At 54.1% G+C, this 24298-nt stretch overlaps 10 protein-coding genes across 10 annotated transcripts; 4 read left to right on the forward strand and 6 right to left on the reverse strand.

Annotated features, from left to right (window-relative positions):
• Positions 1-415: 415 nt before the first annotated feature.
• Positions 416-2202, forward strand: BDW74DRAFT_179993 (Deuterolysin metalloprotease family-domain-containing protein; the record flags this gene model as incomplete). The annotated part of the gene is made up of 3 exons (XM_073729613.1): positions 416-656; positions 704-1501; positions 1568-2202. The coding sequence occupies 3 exons, from the start codon at positions 416-418 to the stop codon at positions 2200-2202; spliced, it is 1674 nt and encodes a 557-aa protein (XP_073581849.1).
• Positions 2203-2426: 224 nt separating this feature from the next.
• On the reverse strand, positions 2427-5228 carry BDW74DRAFT_169062 (uncharacterized protein; the record flags this gene model as incomplete). Its single annotated transcript, XM_073726936.1, has 2 exons — positions 2427-2496; positions 2896-5228. 2 exons carry the CDS (start codon positions 5226-5228, stop codon positions 2427-2429), a joined length of 2403 nt encoding a protein of 800 aa, XP_073581850.1.
• Positions 5229-5586: 358 nt separating this feature from the next.
• On the reverse strand, positions 5587-7993 carry BDW74DRAFT_186458 (TolB family protein; the record flags this gene model as incomplete). The annotated part of the gene is made up of 2 exons (XM_073731270.1): positions 5587-7450; positions 7971-7993. 2 exons carry the CDS (start codon positions 7991-7993, stop codon positions 5587-5589), a joined length of 1887 nt encoding a protein of 628 aa, XP_073581851.1.
• A 575-nt stretch (positions 7994-8568) lies between these two features.
• Positions 8569-10548, forward strand: BDW74DRAFT_169064 (uncharacterized protein; the record flags this gene model as incomplete). The annotated part of the gene is made up of 7 exons (XM_073726937.1): positions 8569-8727; positions 8789-8855; positions 8917-9122; positions 9179-9836; positions 9898-10098; positions 10158-10286; positions 10340-10548. The coding sequence occupies 7 exons, from the start codon at positions 8569-8571 to the stop codon at positions 10546-10548; spliced, it is 1629 nt and encodes a 542-aa protein (XP_073581852.1).
• A 172-nt stretch (positions 10549-10720) lies between these two features.
• On the reverse strand, positions 10721-14016 carry BDW74DRAFT_179997 (prion-inhibition and propagation domain-containing protein; the record flags this gene model as incomplete). Its single annotated transcript, XM_073729614.1, has 3 exons — positions 10721-10950; positions 11808-12204; positions 13210-14016. The coding sequence occupies 3 exons, from the start codon at positions 14014-14016 to the stop codon at positions 10721-10723; spliced, it is 1434 nt and encodes a 477-aa protein (XP_073581853.1).
• A 1220-nt stretch (positions 14017-15236) lies between these two features.
• BDW74DRAFT_52527 (Rieske [2Fe-2S] domain protein) lies at positions 15237-16728 on the forward strand. The gene has a single exon (XM_073733051.1). It carries the CDS (start codon positions 15356-15358, stop codon positions 16691-16693), a length of 1338 nt encoding a protein of 445 aa, XP_073581854.1. The 5' UTR covers positions 15237-15355; the 3' UTR covers positions 16694-16728.
• Positions 16729-16746: 18 nt separating this feature from the next.
• BDW74DRAFT_52538 (glutathione S-transferase family protein) lies at positions 16747-17955 on the reverse strand. Its single transcript, XM_073733053.1, has 3 exons — positions 17519-17955; positions 17223-17470; positions 16747-17169 (listed from the first exon to the last, which is right to left on the reverse strand). Exons 1-3 carry the CDS (start codon positions 17750-17752, stop codon positions 16827-16829), a joined length of 825 nt encoding a protein of 274 aa, XP_073581855.1. The 5' UTR covers positions 17753-17955; the 3' UTR covers positions 16747-16826.
• A 340-nt stretch (positions 17956-18295) lies between these two features.
• Positions 18296-20083, forward strand: BDW74DRAFT_52531 (uncharacterized protein). Its single transcript, XM_073733052.1, has 4 exons — positions 18296-18619; positions 18672-19083; positions 19140-19289; positions 19361-20083. The coding sequence occupies exons 1-4, from the start codon at positions 18407-18409 to the stop codon at positions 19756-19758; spliced, it is 1173 nt and encodes a 390-aa protein (XP_073581856.1). The 5' UTR covers positions 18296-18406; the 3' UTR covers positions 19759-20083.
• A 325-nt stretch (positions 20084-20408) lies between these two features.
• BDW74DRAFT_180001 (uncharacterized protein) lies at positions 20409-22743 on the reverse strand (the record flags this gene model as incomplete). Its single annotated transcript, XM_073729615.1, has 2 exons — positions 20409-22053; positions 22733-22743. The coding sequence occupies 2 exons, from the start codon at positions 22741-22743 to the stop codon at positions 20409-20411; spliced, it is 1656 nt and encodes a 551-aa protein (XP_073581857.1).
• A 169-nt stretch (positions 22744-22912) lies between these two features.
• On the reverse strand, positions 22913-24193 carry BDW74DRAFT_52544 (nitrilase). Its single transcript, XM_073733054.1, has 3 exons — positions 23694-24193; positions 23322-23646; positions 22913-23275 (listed from the first exon to the last, which is right to left on the reverse strand). The coding sequence occupies exons 1-3, from the start codon at positions 24165-24167 to the stop codon at positions 23034-23036; spliced, it is 1041 nt and encodes a 346-aa protein (XP_073581858.1). The 5' UTR covers positions 24168-24193; the 3' UTR covers positions 22913-23033.
• Positions 24194-24298: the final 105 nt, after the last annotated feature.

The raw sequence follows: 24298 nt of genomic DNA on the forward strand, positions 1-24298 counted from the left end.
TCGTCGAGATCTGGCCATGGCTCTGATTATCGGGATTTCAAGAGTCAAGACCGTTGGTCCTGCACGTTCGGACGGCCATCGAATTGTCTGACCCTGAATCCGTCCTCGCAGCCGGTGGAGACGGCACGCCAGACTGCACGTTTCAGGCTCTCAGCCCTGCAGCAATGGCCCCTGCAATTCTCCCGTGCCCAAGACGGGCGAGCTGTTTTATGTCCTCTTGGCAGTCGGTATGGACCGCTATGCCCTGTTTCACGAGCAGAGACTGTCTAGGGATCAGGACGGAGCAGCTCACCCTGGTTCGGCCCTGAAACGTCTCCTCCCCGAGGCCTGCCGCAAGGCATAAAGGTCACATCACGCCCCCAGTATACACCATCGCCTCATTCCGTCCTTCCTTTTTTTTAGTCACCCGTTCAGTATGCTTTTCGTTTCTTTTCTTCCGCTGCTGGCAGCGCTGGCTGCTGGGAAGCCGCTTTCGATGCCCCGGCTGGCCCGGCAGGCAGCTCAACCTTCTTTTGACGTGACCCTCGAGGTGCTGGGAAATACCACCGTCAGGGCCGAGGTTACCAATGCTGGGAATGAGGAAGTGCGTCTTGTCCGCAGAGGTGGCATCCTTGACCCTCTCCCAACCAAGAAGGTCACTGTGCGGGACAGCAATGGTTAGTAGGACAGTCAGCCGCAACGAACACTCACTGACCAAGACCAGGCTCCCAGCTCGACTTCGCCGGCGTCATGATCCACTATGTTCTCTCCCACCTCAATGGCGAGGCCTTCGTCTACCTGTCCCCAAACCAAACTGTCGACTCGACCTTTGACGTTGCAAGCATGTACAACCTTTCCCCAGGCGAGGAATACACCGCAACGGCCAAGGGCGCCCTCGAGTACACCAGCACAACAAACAACGCCACCTTCCAGAACTACCACTACGCATCCAACGATATCACATTCACCGTCCCCGTAAACCACAACACGCTCAAAGCCCGCACAACCGTCGAATGCTCCAACAGCGACTACAACACCAAGATCCATGCCGCCATCGAGCGCGGCGCAAAGATGGCGACCGCCGGTGCAGCCGACGCCCGCAAGGGTGCCAGCGACAACTTCCAGAAGTTCTTCTTCACCTCGGACCAAGACGCACTTGACGAAGTCGCCGGGCGGCTGGAGGCCATCGCAGCTGAGACAACCTCCACCGGAAGCTCGTACTACTACTGCGAGCCGCGAGACCAGCAGGACACGGAGTACTGCTCCGGCAACGTCGCTGCGTTCACGGTGGTGCAGGATAACACGATCGTCAACTGCGATTCGTACTATGATATCCTTGACAGTTCGAACTCTTGTTCCTACCTCGACCAGGGCGGTGTCGTGGTGCATGAGTATAGCCACGCCTCGCAGGTGTACAGTCCCGGGACGGAAGATATTGTGTATGGGTATGAGCAGGTGCAGGCGTTGCAAGACACGGAGAAGGCGCTGAATAATGCGGACTCGTATGCTTATTATGCTGCTGGTATGTCCCCTTCTTCCCCTTCTTTGGTATCTAGCACCTGAGACTGATGCAATTCGTCGCATGCAGCAATCTACCTCCAATGCGCCGCCGACGATTCGATCATGGAGGGAACGCCGCTGGATGTCGATCTCGGCTCCTCGTCCTCGTCCTCGTCCACATCCAGTGGATCTAGTGCGCAGGGTTCCTCATACGCTGCCCCGTCCTCCACCGGCGTCCCAAGCACCGGCAGCGGGTCAGACTCTGGATCAGGGTCGGGCGGTGGCTGGCTGTGGCCATTCGGCCAGGACTCCGGCTCATCGGGCTCGTCAGGCTCCAGCTCTAACGGTTATGGTCAAGGCTCGTCCCCTACCGACTCCCCAAGTGCTCCCTGGGGTTCTAGCGGCCAGGATCAGAACTCGGCTCCAACTGACTCTGCAAGTGTTCCGTGGGGCTCTGGTAGCAGCGGCCAGGACTCGAGCTCTACTGGCGCGCCATCCTCTCCTTGGGGCTCTAGCGGAGCGCCTGGCGAGTATGAACAGGGTTCGTCCCCCAGTGACGCTCCCTCTTCGAGCCCGAGCGGTTCAAGCGCAGGTCCCGGTGGCTTTGGCGGCTCCCAGATGCCCGGCAGTGGGGGATTTGGGTCTGGCGGGTCGGGACAGCCCCCTAGCAGCAGCGGCGGCGGCGGGGGTGGTGGTGGTGGTGGCTGGGCCCCGTGGTGGTAGAATGATGGGATGTCCAAGAGAGGTCTCGGGTGGCAGAGAGGCCAACCTCATGGATGACTTTGCACGTTGGGTCGCGAGATTTCTGATGATATTTCCAGCCTTGCCCGTGCGTCGCCATTGTATGCAGACATTCGCGCACAGCGGGGAATACTGTACCCTTGGCTATCTAGCTAGGTCTTGCCAACCCTACCAACCTACCATCCTCAGTCCATGGCACAACGAAATCAAAGGACTTCCGGCAGAGGCATAGAACCTTTTGGAAACATGAAATAATCCTTGTAAACGGTCTGCGAACTGTCTGAGTGACAGGTAGGTAGGTGCTTAGATAAAGGAAGGTACATGAATACCCAAAGAGCCGCCTTGGGAATCCACCTACAGCTCAGGCAAGAAAAGAAATAGGTATTTCAAGGTCAAAGCTTCACGTCTCTACCTCCCTACGACGGGGGTGCCCACATTCAAACGCCCTTATTCTCCAATCCAAGCCTCACCGTCGAAACCCCATCCACCCTAACATCGTCACACCCCGGCACCCTAACCACAACGTCGACGACAGGGAGCGGCCTAGCCGCGCAATTCCTATCTCTGTCCCTTTCCGTCTCAGCCCACGTAAACTCCAGACAAAGCTGGATCCCAATCCCCCCGGTGCCCTTAGGAAGAGCTGGACTCCTCCACTCAACAGACGCAATCGCCAACCCCTCCTTTAAACGAACGGGCACCCGAGCCCTCAAGGATCCATACAGGCCCACCCGCGGCGCAAAGGAAATCACCTTCCACCCAGGCTCAGCAGGTCTGAGGCCCACAACCTCAGCCAGAAACTCGTAGATCGGGACGCACCCCCACGCATGGCAGTCCGAGCGTTCTGAGACGGCGTCTTCGCGCCACGTTGTAAGGTCGAGATCGAGCTGCGTGAGCCAGGGGGTCCAGAAGGCTTGGAAGGATGAGTTGTAGAGGGTTTCTATGTCCGAGTTGGGCGAGACGAGGCTGAGGGCTCGAGCTGTGTAGAAGGACATTGCGGTTGATGTCTGGATGAAGGGCTGTTCTGACGAGGGGGGTGAATTGAAACTCCTGCGGAGGATATCGACGGCTAGAGAGCCCGTTGCAGCACCGCTGAGGACAGACCAGACCTGGGCGTGCTGGCTTTGCGGGGTTTTGGCGGTCGCAGCGCCAACAATTGTGTCGGTGAAGAACTCGCCGTTGAAGCAGTGCTTTTGGATAGCCTGCACGACAGTCTGTGCGCGTGAGCGGTATTCCGCCGCGCGATGGGGAAGATTTAGCGTCTCCATGATGTCAGACACGCGGGCCAGGGTATACGCGTACAGGTTATTCGTGTATGTCGAGATCCCTGTTTCCGAAACGGCCGGATTCACCCCGTGCGGTTTCCACTCTGGAGCCCAGTCGATGAAGTTCCATACCCCGGGTCCATCATGCAGTCTGACAAGGCCAAGGCCTGGGTCTATGGAATTCTCAAAGAACGCAAGGACTGCCTCGATGATGGGGACGAACTGTTTGGTGAACGGTTGATCATCGAAGAATAGAAGATGATCATACACAATAAGCACCCAGAAAAGCGAGAAATGCGGGATGATCTGGGGGCGATGAGTTGGAGCCCGACTTAGGGTTAGCCCGATCCTGGCCTGGAATGAGTTCCGCAGCTGGACGATGGCCTGCCGCGCCATGCGGTCGTCACCGGAGAGATAGTATGTGAAGAGCGCGGAGCTCCGCACGTCCATCGCATACTGGAGTTGCTCGTAGAAGGGGCAGTCTTCGTAGCTGTCGTGCATGCAGTTGAGGAGAGTTCGGATGCTGGTGGTGAACAGTGCCTGGGCTTGGGTTTTTGCGAGCTTGTTGGAGACGGAATCGGCATCGGTAGCGTCGAAGTTGACTGCAATATCTGCCACCACCTCCAGTGGGTAGTTGACCTTGTTAATAATTACTTTGTGCAGGACCAGAGGATGAGTCCCGACGTCAATGCGCAGCCGTATGAATCGGAACGAGCGCCAGTGGAATGGCCGTATCACGGTTGTCGACTCAGAGTTAGTGTTATTCCAGCGGGCATTTTGCACGTCTCTTGCCTCCAACTCATAAATGTCCTTGGGACCGTGTAGTGACCTTGCGTAATCCCGGCGCATTCCCTTCCGTCTAATATCCGGGACTTCGACGGGCTCATCCTCATAACATTCCGCATACATCAAAGTCAGAGTACTAGCTGTTCCGCCACCTGGCAGCCTCCCAAAGACAAGCTCAACAAAGGCAGTGCTATAATACTCAAGCTCCAAGTCCAATTCATGCACCAATCCCGGAGGCAGGGAAAGCGGCAGCCCATGGCGAAGAAGAGCCTTCTCCCAGACATCCTTGCCAATGCTGCTGTGACAATTATGAACAGCAGAAGGCATTGTCCTTTCCACCCTCATCTGCGGTATCATCCGCGGACTCAAATGCCAGGGCGTCGAATTGCCCGTCGACACTTTGAACTCGAGCACCTTCGCAGCTTGCCACTCCAACCCCTTACCCCCAGCTCCGGCCACCTTCTCATAAACATGCAGGAACCGATCCTCCGGCTCGTCTACTCGCAGCGTAGTCCAATGGTCAATAGCCGTTTCCCAGTCCACACTGCTCTGCAACTTCTCAGCCCAGTGCTGACCTACATGATCCGGAACCACAACGCGTAATCCACCAGACGGCAGACGAGCGAAGCTAGGCGCATACTGCGTGGCGTAAAAGAAGCGCAGGACTGTCACGGCAATGAAGTTATCCCCTGGCCTTAGGTAAGGGGCGATGTCGACCTCGTCGTAGAACCACAGATGCTGGTCACCTTTGACGGGTCCAAAGGCAATGAACGAGCTGTTGACGTAGAGTCGGTAGCGTGTATCGGCAGTGATGTGGATAGGCAGAGTATCTGGTAGAGAGGATGGGGGTGATATGTTCAATATCCGCCGGAAGTGCACGAAGAGACCGGCGGTGTCCTGTCTGGTCTCTTCAAAGGAAGGGTGCCAGATCCAGGTGCGGTCAACGAGAGTGGGGGACATCTTAAGATCTTTCCAGTGCAGGATGATATGAGTATCTAGGTATGCGGGCAAGGGCTGATTTGAGCGGGGAGTGGGCGGTATTTATGACGGCCCCTTGAAGAACCAGGCGTCGCTCGGTATAAAGCAGGCCGAAATGCTCCCCTTCACGGCTCGGTTACCGGCCTCTAAGGCAGGAATGTTATGTATACGTTGCGTTGAATTGCCGATGCGGCTCTTGTCCAGATGAAGAGTAACCGGATACGAACTCAATTGCACGAGTACATGAGCGCCCAAATCATCGACTTTCCAAAACAGGACAGCATCAAAGATATTCAATACAATGCAGATGAAGTCACTATTGACCACTATAGTAAGGCAGCTAAGTGTAATTATCCGGCTGCGTATACACAACCCCATTAACCGTACTCGTAAGCGTCCCGTTGGCCACAAATTCAGTCTCCATTAGGTCGATCAGCAGATGAAACCCTTCCTCGCTAGTCACCTTGGAGGCAGAGTGCCGGTCAGGGCCAATCGACGTGAGGTTCGAATACCACTCTACCCTCTCCAGAGTCAGGCTATCTCCAACGTTCGCGGATGTCACATTCTCACTTCCCGTAAGCACCACTCCCGCAAAATCAGAGTAGTTGTGGTAGCGGACAGCGACGGTCTCGAGCCCCGTTCCACCGCTATTTTCGATAAGCGTCACGTTCGCATAGCCCGAAACTCGTCCGTGCACTGTGTATACACCACCAGGCGGATACGAGCGCGTGGGGGTTGGATCACCGGGTACATACGGCACACCCCAAGGGATACCATCCGAGACGCGCTTAGCTGGACGGAGGCGGACTGGCTTTCGCGTAGTAAGCGTCGCCAGCATGATTCTATATGTTCGGCCTCCATCCGCCGTAGAGACTGGGCAGGGCAGCGGGTTTAGGCCGCCGCACTGAGGAGTTACAGTCATTCGTTGATAGTAAGCAATCTGTGTTCCGTCCCACGACCACCGTGGATCCGCCTGAGCATTCCACTCCGGATCGTTCACACTTTCGATTCCAGTTGCGTTCGCGTTGAGCTGCTGTCCGAAATAATCATCGCGATCGCCGGTGCTGTCGAGCAGCCAGGGTTGAAAATACCGGCGCTGCCCATTGTTTCGAATTGAAACGGATGCCGTAGACGATACAAGATCCGTGAGAGGTGGGATTCCTCTCACGGCGGACATGAACATGGTGCGGTTGGTGCTTCGGGTGTCAAGGATAACAGACCACCTGTCATCAGGAGAAATGTCAATTGGATCGGCGTAGGCAGGGTGTTGTGTGATGCGCCGGACCCGGCCAGTTTCAATATCCGCGGCGAAAAGATCCGTGTTGCAGGACTCTCTGTTGGCGCCGACGTAGATAATTTCGTCTCCTGATCTAGAAAAGCCACGAAGCTCCCCAACGCTAAGCGCCTCGGGGTTGATTGATAGCTCATCTCCATCCACGGAGAGAGGTTGTAAAGCTGCTGGATCATACAACCTGTTGACATTGTGCAGCTCATACCTTGGGACTCGTGGCTCGCCTGTAACGGGCGAAGGGTCAAAGACCAGCCGCCCAAAGTAGGCAAACTGGCCCATCCCCCCTCCTGTGGTTGTAAACGAACTGAAGCCCATATGCTCATTGTCCGGGTGAATTCTGTTCTCGCGGATTATTCCTCCAGAACCAGACCCGTTAGCACTGTTCTTCCAATAGATAGGATAGATATGTGCGCGCTCAGGCACACATTCAGGACTAGAGAGCACGGCGCCACCACAATCAATGATGTTATTCCCAGCAAGAACTTGTCTGCCATCTCGGAACGCCTGTGGGTATTCCAAGAGATCCGTGCTCCCGTTCCTCCTTGCCGCGGGGATGCCACATGTGATACATTTCCAAGCGTCGCCATTGGGAAATTCACCTCCGTCTGTCTTGATAACAATCAGCTGTACACCGCTATAGTCGCTGCCATGATGTGGAGCCTCGGGTGCACCAGAGAATGTCACGCTGGCCACCATGTGCTTGTTGTCAGGAAGGAAGTTCCCATTGCGCAACTCGGCGTCTTTGTCAATGCAGCCGGTGCCATGAGGATTGATAGATAGCGCGCACGCCCCTGTAGCGTTCGATGGGGAAACCGGGGGAAGTGGGAGTTCAACTATATGGACTGACTCTGGCTCGGGAGGCGGAACCGAGAGTGATATGTCTACCCCTGCAGCCACGACTGGAGAGGCAACGCTATGATGAGCAGTAAAGAGTAGAGGTAGTACATATGCCGTAAGGCAAGAAGCCACAAAACCGTTTTGTTGTGCGTAGGATACCATGTTGTATCAGACGGCCAATGCTGGAAAACAAAATTTCAGCGGAGACCTTCGTTGAAGAGGCGCCTTATATACCCTGGCCCAGCTCTACAACAATTGGTGCCTGCAAGAATGGGCTGCCAGGACCAGCATCCTGATTGAAAGCTCCAAAGTTCCAGCAAAACCCTGTAAAGCATGACAAGGATAGCGCGTTTAACCTCTGCGAAGCGGAAGCTACATTGCCGAATATCAACGTATCCTCGCTCAATGCATCAGTGTGAAATTGCGGAGTGGTATGCAGACGCCCAGTCAGATTGATTTAATGCAAGAGATCCGTGTCCAAAGGCAGGGGCGTTGTCTCACGACCAAGGCGAAGGTCACGGCAACACAAATGCCCGCCAATACCTGACGGCCTGATTCGGTGGATACCAGCACTTGCCGGTCGGTGTGTATTCTACCGACATATGTTGCTAGCTCGCATAGCGTTGCCTTTACCCAGCCTCTGGAACGCGGGGCCTCGGAGGCTGCGAGAGGGATTCAGTAGCCGACAAGCTTCTGGTCAGACACCGACTAGTCTCGCTTCTAAGCTGACCGTGAATCGAAGATTCCCAATTGTAGCCGGTAATTGATGAAGCGCAGGCAACAACGTACGGTTCTTGTAGTGGCCACAATTACGGTTTATTGGATCCGGGGCGCACAAGACCAGCCTGATACGGGCAGTGGTACGAGTACGATAAGGCCAGAGCCGATGGAGAGATCAGTACGAGTACGAGACGAAATAGACACTGCAAGAGTCCTCGGCCGCGAGCATGTCGTCTGATCGACTAGGACGGCTATTGATGTTCTAGCCAGATGAACCGCCGCTTACCCCGGTTCCTGATATGCCGAACAACCTGGGGTTGCGGGGAATCAGATGGCGAGGTCTGGGGTTTCATGTCTAGTACTCTCAAAGATCTGTTCTTTAAAATCCTTGATTGAGCCGTCTGCAAGAGATAGCATCAATCGCTACTTGCCACTACTCATCCTCAAATGCAGCCCGAATTTCTAAGTTGAATCATGACAAGCGAGAAAATCGATACGAGGCCACCTGGTGAGGACGTTGATGCTATACAGCATGTGGACAGTCAAGGCGGAGGCTTGAAGGCAGGTCAAGCAGTGCTGAAGTCACAAACAGACAATTTAGGGCTGTGGGCGACTGTTGTGAGATTCCGTAAGGTAGACGGGCACCCCCTGGTTTAAAAACGGCCATTGCTGAACTAGGTGCCTATCACTGTAGGCCGTCGTGATCTGCAATCTTCTTTGCATCGCAGCTGCGGCAGATGGATATCAGATCAATCTGAATGGTAAGCGAGACATTCTCCAGTCGGTACATGGATCAGAGCTGATCAGTGTCTCTCGGTGTAGGAAACATCATCGCCAACGAAGGCTTTACCCGCCACATCGGCTTCATTAACGAGGACGGCAAGGCTACCCTGAACGCGAACCACACAGCCCTTTGGGGCGCCATGCAATCCCTAGGTCAGCTGGTCGGCATGATATTTTTGAATCCCATTTCCGATCGAATTGGCAGGAAGATGACCCTGTACACGCTGTGGGCTATACTCGCGGGGGTGAGTGGTGTCGCCGTTGAGAAACGCAAGAGCTAACACCTACCGCCGTACCCTAGTCTCTCATAATCGAGACCCTCGTACGCGACTGGCGCGACTGGGCAGGTGCAAAGCTGCTAGCAGGGATTGGCATCGGCGCCATCCAGGCCACTCTTCCGGTGTACGTCATGGAATGGGCGCCCGTCAACATCCGCGGCGCCTTGATCGTGACATACGGCTTTTGGAACACGATTGGCAAGTTTCTGGCCAACTTGGTGCTCATGATTGTGCAGGACACGAACGAAATGAATTTCAAGACACCTATTCTGACCCAGTGGGGCTTCCTGGGGATCATGCTGCCAATATTCGTCTTTCTGCCTGAGACGCCGGCTTATTATGCTGAGAAGGATCAGGACGAGAAAGGGCTGAAGACACTCGCAAGAGTCAATGGCAACGTGGAAGGCTATGATGTTGAGGCCGAGTATCAAATCATAAAGAACACGATTCTTGTTGAGCGTCAGGCACGGTTGGAATTTGGGCAGAAGAATATGACCTTCACAGGATTGCTTCGCTCCTATGCGGCTTGCTTCAACAGGCAAAACTTTCGCCGAACGCTGGGCTCATGCCTTCCTGGGAGCGCGCAACAACTCGCTGGTTTGTCATTTCTCAACACTTACGCTAGTCTCTTCTTCAAACAGAGTGGGTTCGACAACGCGTTCTTGGTGACAACAGTTCTTTGTCGGTCTTCCATGTCCTTGCCAAAATGCTTTCGTGCTAACCACTGGCATATCGAATGCAGGCTCAATCCAGCTCGCAACGTCTCTTATCCTCATGCTCTTGTCCGATAAGTTCGGTCGTCGACGCCTTGTCTTCGGCGCCACCCTCATCTGCACTGCAACACTGCTGATAGTCGGAATCTTGGCCTTCGTCCCCTCGACACAAGCCCTGAAGAACTTCCTCGTCTTTGTTGCTTGTGCTTGGTCTTTCGCAAATACAACAGGTTTGTTTGTTCCGTCCTTTTCGCAAGCCAACAAAAGAGGTACTCATCGTCTGCCGCAGTTGGAAGCCTCGGATACGCGTTCGTGGGTGAGGTTGCATCACAGCGCCTGCGTGCCCGAACGGCAGGAGTTGCCTCCGGCTTGTCCGTTGTCTTCGGATTGACGTTCAATACATCTGTCCCAATAATCTGTAAGTGCTCATACCGCACTTCATTTATTGGGCTGTTGATCGAACGATGATAGTGGACGTCAACGGCGTGAACTGGGGATATAAAACAGCCTGGCTTTTCTTCGCAACGGGCATATGCGTCTGCGTGCTCCTTTACTTTTACTTGCCAGAGTGTTCCCGTCGCAATGCTGCCGAGATTGACGAGATGTATGAGAAAGGCGTGCCCGCTTGGAGGATGCATAAGTACGTGACGGATGTTCAGGAGCGTGCTCAGGTGCAGTAGGTTCGGACTTTGTGCATGTTGCGCTCTATACCACTAAAGCAGATGTCAGAGGGATCCGTGGATGGACAACAGTATTCGGTGTCCGGACTCATGGGTAGATAGACTTACTTCCGTGGACTTGGCAATGATCTCGTCAAGTCAGTCATGAGCAACAAGACAGTAAATATCCCTGTCAAGAATTCTCATCGAAGTCATCAAACGGATGATGGTCCATAATTGTGTTTCGCTCAGTCGGCGTCCGGGCCACTTCGAACATTCTGTATTTGATATCGCGAGCTTTTTCTTTTGCAGCGTTGTATTCGTCGCTAGGAACCCAACCTAGCTCGTCTACGCCGACGACAGCCCGCATTTGTTCCATCGCAATGTCGGCCTCTTTCTGTCGACGGTCAAGCTTTAGAGTATCTTAGATAAGAGCGTCAGAGTGCTCAGGAAGAGACGGCTTAGATTTCTCATCGCTGGCTATTGAGTGCTCGGTGATCAAGATCGGCCAATTCTGGATCGGACGAATCAAGGCCGCCCTTAGGGTAATTGAATCTCCTTCCCATGACATCCCGGCATTTTTCAAGAGACGCTGGTGCTGTATGGCAGACTGATTAAATAATGCATGGTATTGCTGATCATTCGACCGCAAAGTAAGCGCTGCTTAAAGGAGATTAATGACACGCCTTCTCATCGTCTCCCGTATAGTCGATTACTTGGACGGGCTTAGGGAGTTAAACTCGGGGGGCAGGGAGCTGCGAGGCTGTTTGAGACTCTCCGACTCTGGGTCCCCATAGTTCTGGAAATGTGTCAGGATACCTGCTGCAATACCTAAGGGAAGGATGGTGCAGTGCTGCCGATCGATCAGTCCGACTATCTCATTTGTTTCGGAGACCAAGATTTTGTTCGGTTAAAGGTCGGGATGGCGAAGAACCGGTTGAGTAAGCGAGCTTGAATCTTTGAAGCCAAGGCATGCCGGCAGGGCTATGTAGTGGGTAAGATTCTCTATATGCGCATCCGGTGATATTTGGCGAAATCTTTAGATCTCACGGTAGAGACGCTCGTAGGGTAGACGAGGCTTCGCGTGGGCTTTGCACTATTCCAGTTCTCGCTGCCCGACTGCTCTAAATATCTCGCTTGAAGCCGACCCTTTTTGCAATCAGCAACCGCCATATAACACTACAAGTTGGGATTCCACTCACATGGTCCCCGGTCAATATCCATGTCGGCTTTTTCGCCGTGCCATCAACCGTAATGAGCCATCGGCCCGATACACAAACCACGGTCGTTGGGATCCGGCAGTGCAACGCTCCGCTCCGAGGAATTGTCTTTCTGATAGTATAGGCTTCCAGACGCAGGGAACTTTAGAGAAATCAGTCGCGTCTCCCATTCCACGGTTTGCCCCATGATTCCGCGCTGCTGTTTTGGCATCATTGTATACCAGGTCTCGCATAGAGGAGTGCCGCCCATTTTCTCCATGACGATGTACTCGGCGCCAACAGGATTTGTTTTTGTTGAGCTCCAGCCATACACCTTGGGGGTCTTAAATCCATGAAGTCGCAGATAATCCAACATTGCGACCTCGCTAGCGACCGCGTAGTGCTCAGGTACGGTGGCTGGATACGGAATTCTGGCGATAACACGGTGCCCATCGTCAAATGTTGCTTTGATAACCGGCTGAGTTCGACTTCAGCCAACTTTGAAAAGCCAATAATGTCCGTAGCGGAGCGATTTGACGCGGTTGCAATGGCATGATGAAGTGCAGACGCGTTGAATTTCAGGTGACGCTCCGCGAGCCGTAGATGCTCGTTGAAGCTAAATAATGTTAGTCATGAAGGCCGACAGCTCTGTTCCAATATGTGTGTGTACATCCATCTCTCAGAAGTATACTTGAAGAGATCATGCCTGCAGGCTTGAGTTCTCAGTCCTCTGACGCGCCGCGTTCCGAATCTACTGAAGGGCGCGTGTCCTCCAACGGGCGGGCTCGCATCACTAGAACAGGATATGGAGATGCGGTAGCTGATTCTTCCTGGGTGAGAGGCGTATCACGCTGTTGCTGCTCAGAAAATCGAGGAAGGCATTGTTTGCTGCATGGAAGACTGATCACGTGATGTAGATATCGGGTTGCACCTTCTCTATTGAGAACACATACTGACAAGACAGCACTTGGGCAGCGAACAAGGTAATGGAGGAAAGCTAGCTCTTTCTCTTCTGCCAGGGCAAGCCATCAGTAATCCCGGGGGGGGGGGGGGGGGGGGGGGGGGGGGGGTTGGCTGGGACACATAATAATGTTCTGATATCCGTTGAACCGATATATATTTGCACGCTGTAATAAGGACCTGCTGCGGGACATGCTTCAAAGATAAAATCGAGATCAAATATAACTGCGTGAATCAGAAATCCGGCATATAAATAACGAAGCTATTCTATAAGTTATTATAATCGAAGACACGCTCGGATTGGCACCATCCTTAGCATTCTACCATAAAGCCTGGTCAAACTCTGATCAAAATCAAATCTCATCTGGTCGTCGCATAGCTGATGAATATCAATTTAAAGCCAATGAATTTGGGACGAGAACGAATGAAACCAGACGTAGCCTCAATCACCCAATCTCGATGTTCTAGGCGAAACACCAATATTACCCCCAAAGTGCGCAACGGCATTCCCTCCCGCCCTTACCTTAGTATACACCCCATCTCGACTCTCCGCCGCGCCTACGTTATTCCCGAAGTGACCGGGGAAGTGATCCTGGACATGGATATCGTAGAACAAGTTCGAGTCCGGCCGATCGAGGGTTAATTCTCCCAAAACGTCCTTGAAGACATCGTCCTCCAACTCCCGCCCCAGGATCCCATCTAGCGCCTGCAGTTCTCCGGCGTTGAGTCCCTGCACTTCTTCGTCACAGCATAATCGCTTTTGCTCGTCAACGGCCATCGGGAAGAGTTCCACCAGGTTGCTGATGAGGTCGTTAATAGTCTCTAGCAAAGTCTCGAAGTGACCTTTTCGGTGGAGTGCCCAGGCTACGCGATCTCGCTGGCGGGGTTTGACCCGTGACTCGTTGACGCGGTGCATGCTAGTGTGCAGAGAGCTGAGAATGTCGTCTCCGCCGCCGGCTTCCTGGGCGCCTTCCTCCAGTATTTGCAGCTTCGCGTCTTCCTTGTCCTTCGCCGTGCGAGTGTCCCGATATAGCTCCGACACTCCCTTAGTCTCGTCAAATGCGCGCTTGATCTGTCCGAGCCAGCGATAAGCTTTGACAATCTCGTCTTCGGTAAACTCGTGCTCATCAAGATGTGCCGTTGGTTCGTTAATGCCCATCGCCCGGCCCCAGCGCGTAAGTCGCATCTCGGCAGCTTCGAGTTTGCACAGATTCATCTGCTGCGCGCCTTCAAACTCGCGCCCGAACTGGACATACTGGAAACATTCGACGCAGCTGACAAAGATCCCTGGGAGTCCAGCCAGGGCCAGGGTGAGACTGATTGGTTCCATGACTCGATCTTTCGAGGTGTCGTTGGAGCAGGAGTGAGTGGGCATGCCCCTGGGGCGGGGGTGAGAAGCTTGGTGCCTTTCCTGGATGGCGGACGTTCGCCTACTAGTCGCAACTGCTCCTTAGGTTGCAAGGCGGGGTTCAGGTTGACCAGTCCGGAAGACTAGCCAGTCGCACTTGTCCACGTCACCTGCGACAGGGGTTGAAGCACTGCGCGGGGAAAGACCACGATTGGATGGAGCGGGTGTGACACGGCTGATGCTGAATGCTTACCGGCTGCCTCTATAGGTACCTGTAAATCCTTCAGCTGACAGAGCCTCACCGGCCCGGTTTATAAGAGATGGTCATGTAGGATCGAGTGGGGACAGGGTTGTCGATTGAAACGCAGGCTTCTGGACGGTTGGGGACCGGAAGGTATTGCAAGAGAATGAGAGACAAAAAATGGGAAGATATCCTCAACCTTACACTCAAGCTTGAAGTGAGCCTTTCACCGTCCTCTTGTCCATCAAAGTAGCGACGGATACGCGAAGGATCGATAGCGATGCACTCAACAAAGCCGTGGTCAGCTGATTACAAAGGGCGTGCAGAAGTGAACCGTCCAAGAAACCTGAAAATTCCATATTCGATGTATTCTCGACTAGAGGCCTAGCTATCCTTTAGGGGTTGGGCTCTAAAGAGGCGCAACTAGGGGCAATCACTCAACGGCGTCTTGGCCATTGCCGGATACTCCTAGCTGACCTAGAAGTCAGGTAAGGTACGACTATGCTTCTCTGTCCTCCAGGTCCAGCCGTTGTATTGTGATCCTTTATTGTGTCCACGTAAACGAGCCCGACGTTGTTCGGCAGTGCGGACAAAACTTCGACAAGTCGCGGCATTCGCAGTTCCACCCGGAAGGTCCAGGTGTTAGCTCGGGCAAAGTCGAACGACGAGAACTCTCTGCGCACCAATGGTAACGAAGGGAGCTCAACTTCGGCTTCTCAATCACTGCTGCAGCGGATTGCTCGAGGCTCGTGGTCACCGGAGTAGCAGGAATGCTAGTAAGATTTCTGTTAGCTTGCTTCTCATGGTTATTCAGTATAATTTAGTAGGCAAGGATAGATAAGTGACGCCCCATGAGCTCTCTAAGTCGGCATTATGTTCGTAACGTCGTGAGTTGACGACGCGACAACACGGAGATGCGGGTGGGACCAGAATACTGCCCTTTCTGACCGCCTGAACCAGGCACGTGCCTCTTCGTATTCGTATTCTGTGGCATAAGCAGCCCCACGTGCTTGGCAACAATTTTCACGATGCTGTTTGCCATCAGCAATTCTTCACAAAAACCGTCCAGTTTCTTCCAAGATGCCAAATCTAAGTCTTGGAGTGCTCTCTGAGCTTACACATAGCCGATATGTTATCCATCTGTCCGATGGGAAGCGCCTAGTGCTGTTCCGTCTGCCCTCCATCGACACCGCGGGGCGAAGCAGAGCGAAGAACGAGAGCCCTGATGGGTGGTCGTATTACGCCATGGAAGCAGAGTGTCCGCATGCGGGAGGTCCTATGGAAGCTGCGCAGATCGATATCGAGGAGTCCGCGTATATCGCGTCTTGCCCGTGGCACGCGTATGACTTCAATGTGGAGACGGGCGAATCGAGCGTCGGCATCAAGGCGTGCACGTTCCCGGTTGATATACAACAGGACGCGGTCACGCTGACATACCCGGAAAATGCTTCAATCGCAAAGTTGGAACCTGTCAGCGAGAAGATCAAGTTAAAGACGCCTTGTTCGGAGCCCTCGACCACAGCGGAGCCTGCACCAACACCATTGACTGCTGCCAAGTACCTTGACGAAGATGCGACCCTCTGTGACTGGTGCACTCATATTTTGAATACTTCGAACTCTGAACACAAGATCGAACTCACTGCTCACCTTTTCTCAATCTTCACCAAGCGAGAGGGAACATCTTCCCCAATGCCAATCATTCGTGGAGGTCCTTCATCGCTCCCTCCTACACCACCGCGGGAGAAAACCCTCGTAGAAGTCCGACCTGGCGCAATGCCAAAGCCAGGAAGGGGAGGCAGTTTGAAAAGTCGCATCGCCATGCTGCATGCGCTGGCCAACATCGAGCAATGGGCCGTTGACCTGGCGATCGACATATGTGTGCGTTTCGCTGAATTCCAAACCATCCCAGAAGCGCCAGAGACTGCACGACAATTGCCTCGGACTTTCTTCCACGATTGGCTCAAGGTGGCCAATGACGAGGCGAAGCATTTCTCGTTACTTCGAACTCGCTTGGAGGAAATGGGCTCTTATTTCGGCGCCCTTCCAGTTCACCATGGTCTCTGGGAGTCAGCTACCAAGACTGCACACGATCTTCGCGCGCGAATCAGCATCATTGCACTCGTCCATGAAGCTCGTGGCCTCGACGTCAATCCAATGACCATCGCCAAGTTCCGCAATGCGCGTGATGCCGAGAGCGTTGAGGCACTTGAAATCATACACAACGATGAGATTACGCATGTCACGACGGGTCATCGATGGCTTACATGGATCTGCCAGCAAGAGAAGACCGATCCGGTCGAAGTGTTCCGCTCGAATGTACGCAAGTACTTCGTAGGAGGCCTCAAAGAGCCGTTCAACCGGGATGCGCGTCTAATGGCCGGAATGGATGGACGGTATTACGACAACTTGGTGTATTGACCAAATTGCCATCGCGACTCTTACCATCGATTAATCACGCCAAACAAGCCCATGGTCAGTTTCTCATCTCGCGATCTAATGTCTATTCAACGTGTATAGCTCTAAATATTCATACAGGTCATATCACATACAATCATAGTCGGATCTCGTCTATAGGCCCCAGTGAGGCGTCCCATACCGTCGGTCGTTGCCCCATCGCCTCCTTCCCCTGCGGCAGCTTCTTTATTCTATCCGCATACTTGCGTAGCTGGTCGGGGACAAGGTCTTCTAAGCCGATATCCTCTAGCCTCGTAACAAAGGGAACGACGTGCGCGTCAAGCACCGTTGGCCCGACTTTATCGCCGAAAATCCAGGTTCCGCGTTTGCTGTACTTATCCTGCAGCTCAACAATCTCGTTCATGAAGGAGATTGAGTTCGCTGTCATACTCTGCCCGTCCGACAGATTTAGCGACACCAACTCTCGTTGCTTTCTCTGGCTGATAACGGTCAGCAATAACGTTTGGATAGAGTTCAGGGTCCAGGAACGCACCAGTCACGCTTGTACTCGAGAGCTTTGCGGTGGGTAGGTGTGATGTCATGGTTGGTCAACAGGTCGTCCACGGTCGGGTTGGCCGCGCCGTAGCGGTCAAGCGACTCGTGCAGTTGCGTTAGTAGTCGACATATTTCGGTCTGATGTGCCTTGGGAAGTAGACTCGGGCATTGGTCGCATATCCAGTAGACGATTGATAGCGCGTCGGTCAACGGCGACGGCAGCGCGCTATACGTGAGCGTCGGCACCTACACCATTAGCTTCAGATCGCAATCCAATAAATAGAAACAACATACGCGGCCATATGGATTGACCTTGAGATACCATTCGCGCAAGTTCTCGTTCCTGTCGACGTTCACTAGCCGAAAGCCCAGCTGTGTCAACTCCCGGCTGGGCCGCTGCTTCGCCCGCAGCGCAAAAACAATCGCAAAATGGACGACTAGCGACTGCACGGAAAAGGGATAGGTGTACAGGCACGGGTCGGCTTGTTTCCGTGTTAATTTCTTCAGTAGTCGTGATCCCGGGCTCATTCTTGTCGCTGTCAGGAGGTGTCAAGGAACATCGTGCCAGGCACCCACGCGACAAATGCTGTCAGTCCCATCTGCCAACTGCGTCACTGTCAGCCCATCAGCCGGAAAGCCCCGCCGGGCAGGGCCACGGCCAGGCAGGGCAGCCTCGGCTTTGCTGTCGGATTTGCGACCGCCGACCAGCAATTTATCCGAGTGATCCACCGCCTCGGAATAAGTGAACCAAGCCTCACGGCTAAGGGCTGCTTAAGGGCTGGCTTGCAGTTCGTCTGGCCGGGCAGGGGGCGCTGCTGTTTCTTGTTGATTGATGGAAGCTTGGCCACTCCGCACGCGGTTGGATGGCGGTTTCGGTGCCTGCCACGCTGCCATCACGCACCACTTAGTGGCGCTCTCCCCCTGGAGCCATCCCTGGTTCTTCACGGTTAAGACCCTCATTACTTAAGCGGACATGGTCCATAGGGCTTCAAGGTCGCCCGCTCTGGCCTTGCCAAGATATAATGCCAAGTATAGCAGAAGCCTCTCCCCGGACCCCCTGTTTCAGGATGAATATTTATATAGGGAGCCTGCAGACCCATTGTGGAAGCCATCAAGTCGTTCCCTTCTGCATAGCTATTGAGTAGCTGCACGTTCATTCTCTTCTTTCCTTGTCTTGTCAAAATGAAGACCGCTCTTTCTGTTACCGCGCTTCCGCTGCTGGCCAGCTATGTTGCCGCTCACCCCGTCAAGAGCACCGCGCTCTCTACCTTCACCGACCGCAGCTTCCCCTGGCACATCGGCGTGCCCAAGTCTGGCTCTCCACACGGCAAACGCGATGTCAGCCTTCCCACCACTTGGGATCCTCCTTCCGACCTCGTCACTCCTTTGCAAGAGGTACGACCCATCAATCCTAGCCCAAGCATGTTCAAGTCTAACCCCAGGACAGGTCTGGGGCCACGAAGTCGAAACCTACACCGACGCCCTAGGCTTCAAGAACTACGGCTTTGACCAGGTCATCGATGCCGGCGGTAAGATCAACTACTGTGTCCGCTGGGACTCCAGCCAATCCGTCACCGCCGAGCAGCGCACCCAGGTCGCCTCTGCCGTCAGCCGCTCCTACAACAAGTGGATTGCCGGACTCGCCGGATTCGACAGCTGGCCATACGACACCGTCGAGGTCAACGTTGTCGGATGGGCCGTGAAAGACAAGTCCCTGCTCGAGGGCGACACCTCGGACATCGACGTCTACACCGACACCGACGCCGAGGGCATCCCGCAGTGCGCCGAGGCCTGTGGACGCTTCTTCCACCAGGACAATGATTACAGCGGCTGTGCTGCTGGTGCTGATCGTCACTACGGTATGCCGAATCTGAATTGAAATCCAGTAATTGAACATAATGCTAACAGCCTAAAGACAACAGCCTCTGGCTGACCGACGGCTTCGAGGGCGGCACCGGCGGCGACTGGGGCCAGCGCATGGGCTCTGACTACTTCATGCAGAACCTCGAGACCGAGAACATCCACATTTACCTGCACGAGATCGGTCACACGTTCGCGCTTGACGGTACGCTTCCCTCCACCATGCTTTCCCACTCCACCACCGCAAAACACATCCACTAACAATGTCTGAAACAGATTTCTACGACTGGACCCCCACCGGCGTCACCAACTTCATCATGCTCTCGGGCAGCGCAACCGAAATCACGGAGTTCGACTACTGGATGGTCCGCGACTGGTGGCGCAACCTGAAGGACCGCTACGACCTGTCTTCCGCCGGCTCTTCGTCTTCGTCTTCTTCGTCCAGCCGCGTTGCCTCGTCTGCCGCTGGTACCGCCACCGCCACCGCGACATCCCAGACTGCCGGGTACATCTCCCTTCCCACTGAGGAGGCTGTGGTCCAGCCCTCTACCACCGCGGCTTCGCTCCCTACGGCTTCCGCGGCTTCCGCGGCCCCGACTGGTGCGCCTGCGAACCCCTGGGGAAACAGTGGCTGGGAGCAGCCGTCGCAGGGAAACCCTTGGTGGAACGGATAGTGGGGACAGAAGGCTGCGGCTCGCCAGTAGATTCCCGTTCCTCTAGGAGGCGCTGAAAGTGTTGAGGATGTCGGTGGGTAGTGTATCAAGGGGTTCTATGTTTGTTGAGTAGGAGAGAGGAGTTGCAAATGCATTAATATTTTTATTTCTTGGTCTTATGCTATTCGATCCCGCTGTTATGAGTTCAGACTACCTACCATACCATTCAATGCAGTGCGCAAGCAACAAAGTGCCCAGGACCCCCGCTTATTCAAGCCCCCTACGAACCTAGTCTGATAATCTGGATGTGTTCTAAGTAATCTTAAGAAAATCGATAACGGCACCTGCAAGTCGCTGGGATTGGTAGCAATACACCTGTGCATAGCTAAGACCCCAGCTCCTGTACACACAAGAACGACATTACAATCCTGGGAGGTGTAGCAAAACGACAAAATAGTATCGACAATTGTCGTGATATGGTTTCATCGTGACTCAGATAGTGAGTGCATAGCATAAGTCCCAAATTATCAATAAAGAAAAGCAAACGGAGCATCGATGGATTTCGCCATAAACCCACTACCTACACCGTACCGTCTCTCAAAACAGTCAACTCCAGGTTCCAGATACGCTTGGCTTGGACGGAAATAAGTTCAAGCTGGACTTTCCCAATCCTACGCACCGGCAGGATTAGGAGACACGGCCGCAGCCACAGCCCCAGTGCCCACCACCGGACTCGAAAGCGGCGATGGACCCGGCGACTCCAAAGGCGAGGCCGGATGACTGAACCCAAAGGAACTAGTCCGACGATGTCTCTTCGAACGCACAGTGGGGTCTGGTGAAACTGCAGGCGTTGCTGGCGCGGTTGCCGTTGTCTCCTTCACCTCCAGACCAGGATACTTCAGTCTCGCCGTCAGTGGCGCCCCGCTCTCTTCATCCCTGATGGCACCAGGCGGGGGCGGGTGCATGAGCGCACCGACAACAATCTCGGTGGGAGATTTGGGGGCCTCGAACCAGAGGATTGTGATGATGACGACGACGACCATGCCCATGATTAGAACGACGACGCCGAGGACCTTTGTGCGGGAGTCGATGCCGTATTTCCAGAGTTGGATTGTTGCCCAGGATGTTAGGATTGCGGAGGTGTATGGATTTACTTCTTGCTGATCACCGTAGGTCTTGCGTTCCGAAGAGGAGGTGAGGCTGGTTGTTGGATAGGGGATTAGCGAGACGGCTTGCATGAGGGCGTTTTGGTGGATTAGACGGAACTGCAGGGCTTGTTCTGCCGGGTTAAAGGTGAAGCGCTGGAATGCTTCGATGATGCGCGACGCTGAGCCGCGGGTTCCGGGGACGAAGCCGTTCCTTCGATTCGCGGACCAGGCGGCTAGTGTCCAGTCTGGATGAAGGGATATAGTCACTGCGTTATGGTCGACTGAGCCAGGCTCATCGTGCAATACACCCAGTTGGACCAGTTGCAGGAGATTTGTGACTGGCGAGGAGCTCAGAGCGTACGCGGCGAAACTGAGGAATGCGGTGTTATCGCACCAGATGGCGGAGTCGTTGGTGTATCCCGGCATTGTGTATTCGTAGGTTTGCTGGGAGGCAGAGATGTTGCGATAGGTGGGCTCCGGAGGGTCTGAGAAAAGAGCGTCCCAATCGCACGAACCATCGGTAACACACGACGAGGCATCAGGTGAAAGGTATCGTGCTGATGTCGTGGAGTAGATCGAGACACCTAGGTCGAACCGGCTGCTGGTTGGGGCTTGGATGATAAAAGAGGCGGAGGATGATGGGTTGTTTTCCCAGCCTGAACCCCGGCGGATGCACTTGGTAACGTTCGCCTCCCCCAAACCAGCGTAGCAACGTATCTGGCGGTCGTCAGAGACATCTATGACACTGGTCGCTCGGTAGAACCAGCATGTCCCTGCAAGCCCAATAGTAGGGCCGACGCGCTGTAGTTGGGCTTGGAGCGATTGGTTGAACCGATGGGAATTAGGATAGAGCTCTCTGTAGCCATAGGGAACATTAGAGCTTGTAGCAACATGATAGTTCACCAGGTCTTGGGAGAAGTCCCGCAAGAGCTGCCGGCTGGCGACCCAGCGAAAGGGCTCGGATACGTTCGCACTGAAGGATAGCTGTTGTTCTTGCGATACAGGAGGAAGGAGCACGCCTTCCCGACCCTGGAACTGTCGCTCAATTGCGACGGCTGCCTCGACGAGCTCATCTAGGGTAGATGCGTAGAGGTTGGCCGTGCAGTTGTAGAGTCCGTCAGCAAGTGAGCCCCACCGCGACATCGACAGTGAGTGGTGGTGATACAGTCTTCACAGGAGAAGCAGGCTGGTCGACAACTCCCTCCGCGCAAACCGCGGGAATCTTCTGGCGGATGATGCTTAGCTTCACTGCGTTGTTGCTGTGGTAAGAGGCACGATACTTTTCTGGTCGACGAGTTGACGCCACGAGTATAGGTAAACTTAGGAGTTGGGCAGGCCAGGAGGATGGACAGTTATGTGGGCTGAACTGGTCTGTTCGGTGTGGACGCAAGAATCAATTATCGAAAGTCATAATGTTTAATGCTGTTTCCAGTTTCCTTCGAAAGGTGGAGTTCATGAGGACATAGCCAAATTGCCTGTATCCCCATCGACCAGGTCTATTTCCCAACCCAGACTCAATACATTGCTGCAGACATGCTCTGCTGCTTAGGAGTGGTTTATTTCTCGTAAAGCTGAGTGGTATAGTGAGCCATGGCGTGCGGGGTCGACCATGGGCTGCATCGCAGATTCGCAGCTCGCAATTAACCTCAAAGTTTTCCTTGTGGTTTACCGTAGGTATGCACGTCGCAGCTGGAGGCACCCGTAGTTCACGAAAAGCCACTTCGATACCACTGGACTCCTGAGCCAGAGCCGGCCATGTGACAATCAATTTCAGAATTGGGTGGACTCGGCCCCGCAGATTTTGCAAGTCTTTTGGTGTGGTACACGGGAGGATTTATTCTGCTGACCTCAGAACCATGGTGATGGACGAGCTGAGCTTTCCTGAAGAAATGGAGTAGTCGCCTCATTGGAAGATCAGTCAAGAGATGGACGACAAAGCGAACGCCCCCAAGCGGATCAGAACTTAAATTAGACCTTGTAGCCACGACGAAGGAGTGACTCACTTGTCGTTTACCTCATGATTTCGTATCCTAGGAAAGACTGGTTAGGGCTCCTCTTCTTGCCTGGCCGTAAAGCAACACAACGAGATGCGATAATCGGAGAGTTGGTATCTGGTGGATTGTATATACAACTAGTCTATGAAAGAAATCATATAGGAGGCGGGTTAAGATCCAAGCCCTCGACCTTGAGCGAGAACTCGTTCCGCGAATAGCTGCCCGCCAAATCAAGGTCCAGTCTACCGCGAAGACAGTCTTCAAAGTCGACCTCGACAATTTGCAGAGCAGTATCCGGATCACTATTGTCGTTCACGTTCCAAATCGGACCAGCGAGGACCTCTCCCAGAGGCCCGATAATACACGAGCCGCCACCGCTAGCCCATGCATCTGGATCTATAAACTATAAATAATCATCCATGAACAAAACCGTAACACGTACCTGAGTTTACTTTGTCGCCCTCTGGTGCTTGAGTAACCCACCCAGGGAGCTCTTTGTAGCGACCGCATTGACTGGCAGACAATACAACGGCCCGGCCTTCCAAAGCGATCGTCCGCATTAGGGGCAGCCAAGTCTCGCGGCTGTCGACCGTCGGAGCGAGGTAGAGATTGATGTTCTGTGAGTAAAGACTCTGGCGAAGCAACGGCATGTAGTTTTCCCAGCAGATGGCGGCCGCCAAAGTCAGCTGGACGCCCTTTATCTCCGTTGTAACTGCCTTCAGCGTCGAGGGAGACCCTTGAGCCCAGACAAGGCGTTCGGAGCCAGTCTATTTTGTGTGAGCTTAATGTAAGCACAAAGACGTGGTAGACCTACTGGCATAACTTTTCGCCTCTTGCCCAGAACGCCACGGGTGGGATCGACGTACAATGCAGAACAATACAAACTGCCCCCTGCCCGCTCAATGACCCCGATAATCATCAAGATGCCGGTTTCGTTGGCGATTTTTTCCAAGGTCTCTCGAGTCCCGTCTCCACGGTACTGCTTGCCTTTGGCGACGGGTAACTTTTTGTCCACCCAGTCGTCTCCGGCGCCAGCTGGAGTGTCTCCCAGATCGACAGCGCCATTGAAGTAATGCAGAAACTGTTCGCGGCCGTGGGCTTCACGGAAGCCAAAGCGAGTGCCGAAGGTGGCGGTGCGGGGATAACCTCCGAGGTAGGCCTCGGGGAAGAGGAGGATGTTGACACCCCGGCTGGCGGCCGTCAACGCAGTACGTTTCAGGGCAATCAAAGTGTTCGCGAGTGTTTGCCGCGAGTGTGCCTGCGACACGGCGACTTTGAGTTTGGTCATCCTGTTCTTGTCCTCGAGGCTGCAACCTTGAACCAGGGTGTGGCACTGTGGACTTTGCCAGGAACAAAGGATCAAGACTCCGCCCGCGTGGGATTTGCGGTCTAAGCCCGATAGGGAAAGGGTCAAGGTTG

This window comes from Aspergillus multicolor (assembly GCF_047715735.1).
Source record: "Aspergillus multicolor strain CBS 133.54 unplaced genomic scaffold BDW74scaffold_20, whole genome shotgun sequence".
Lineage (NCBI taxonomy): Eukaryota > Fungi > Ascomycota > Eurotiomycetes > Eurotiales > Aspergillaceae > Aspergillus > Aspergillus multicolor.

Coding starts and splice junctions, on each gene's coding strand:
- BDW74DRAFT_52527 (XM_073733051.1), top strand. CDS start 15,356: ATGCCAAATCTAAGTCTTGGAGTGCTCTCTGAGCTTACACATAGCCGA.
- BDW74DRAFT_52538 (XM_073733053.1), bottom strand. CDS start 17,752: ATGAGCCCGGGATCACGACTACTGAAGAAATTAACACGGAAACAAGCC. Junction 17,471..17,518: donor AGGTCAATCCATATGGCCGC/GTATGTTGTTTC, acceptor CTAATGGTGTAG/GTGCCGACGCTCACGTATAG. Junction 17,170..17,222: donor CTCGAGTACAAGCGTGACTG/GTGCGTTCCTGG, acceptor GACCGTTATCAG/CCAGAGAAAGCAACGAGAGT.
- BDW74DRAFT_52531 (XM_073733052.1), top strand. CDS start 18,407: ATGAAGACCGCTCTTTCTGTTACCGCGCTTCCGCTGCTGGCCAGCTAT. Junction 18,620..18,671: donor TCGTCACTCCTTTGCAAGAG/GTACGACCCATC, acceptor ACCCCAGGACAG/GTCTGGGGCCACGAAGTCGA. Junction 19,290..19,360: donor TCACACGTTCGCGCTTGACG/GTACGCTTCCCT, acceptor TGTCTGAAACAG/ATTTCTACGACTGGACCCCC.
- BDW74DRAFT_52544 (XM_073733054.1), bottom strand. CDS start 24,167: ATGACCAAACTCAAAGTCGCCGTGTCGCAGGCACACTCGCGGCAAACA. Junction 23,647..23,693: donor AGAGGCGAAAAGTTATGCCA/GTAGGTCTACCA, acceptor CACACAAAATAG/ACTGGCTCCGAACGCCTTGT. Junction 23,276..23,321: donor GGGCGACAAAGTAAACTCAG/GTACGTGTTACG, acceptor TATAGTTTATAG/ATCCAGATGCATGGGCTAGC.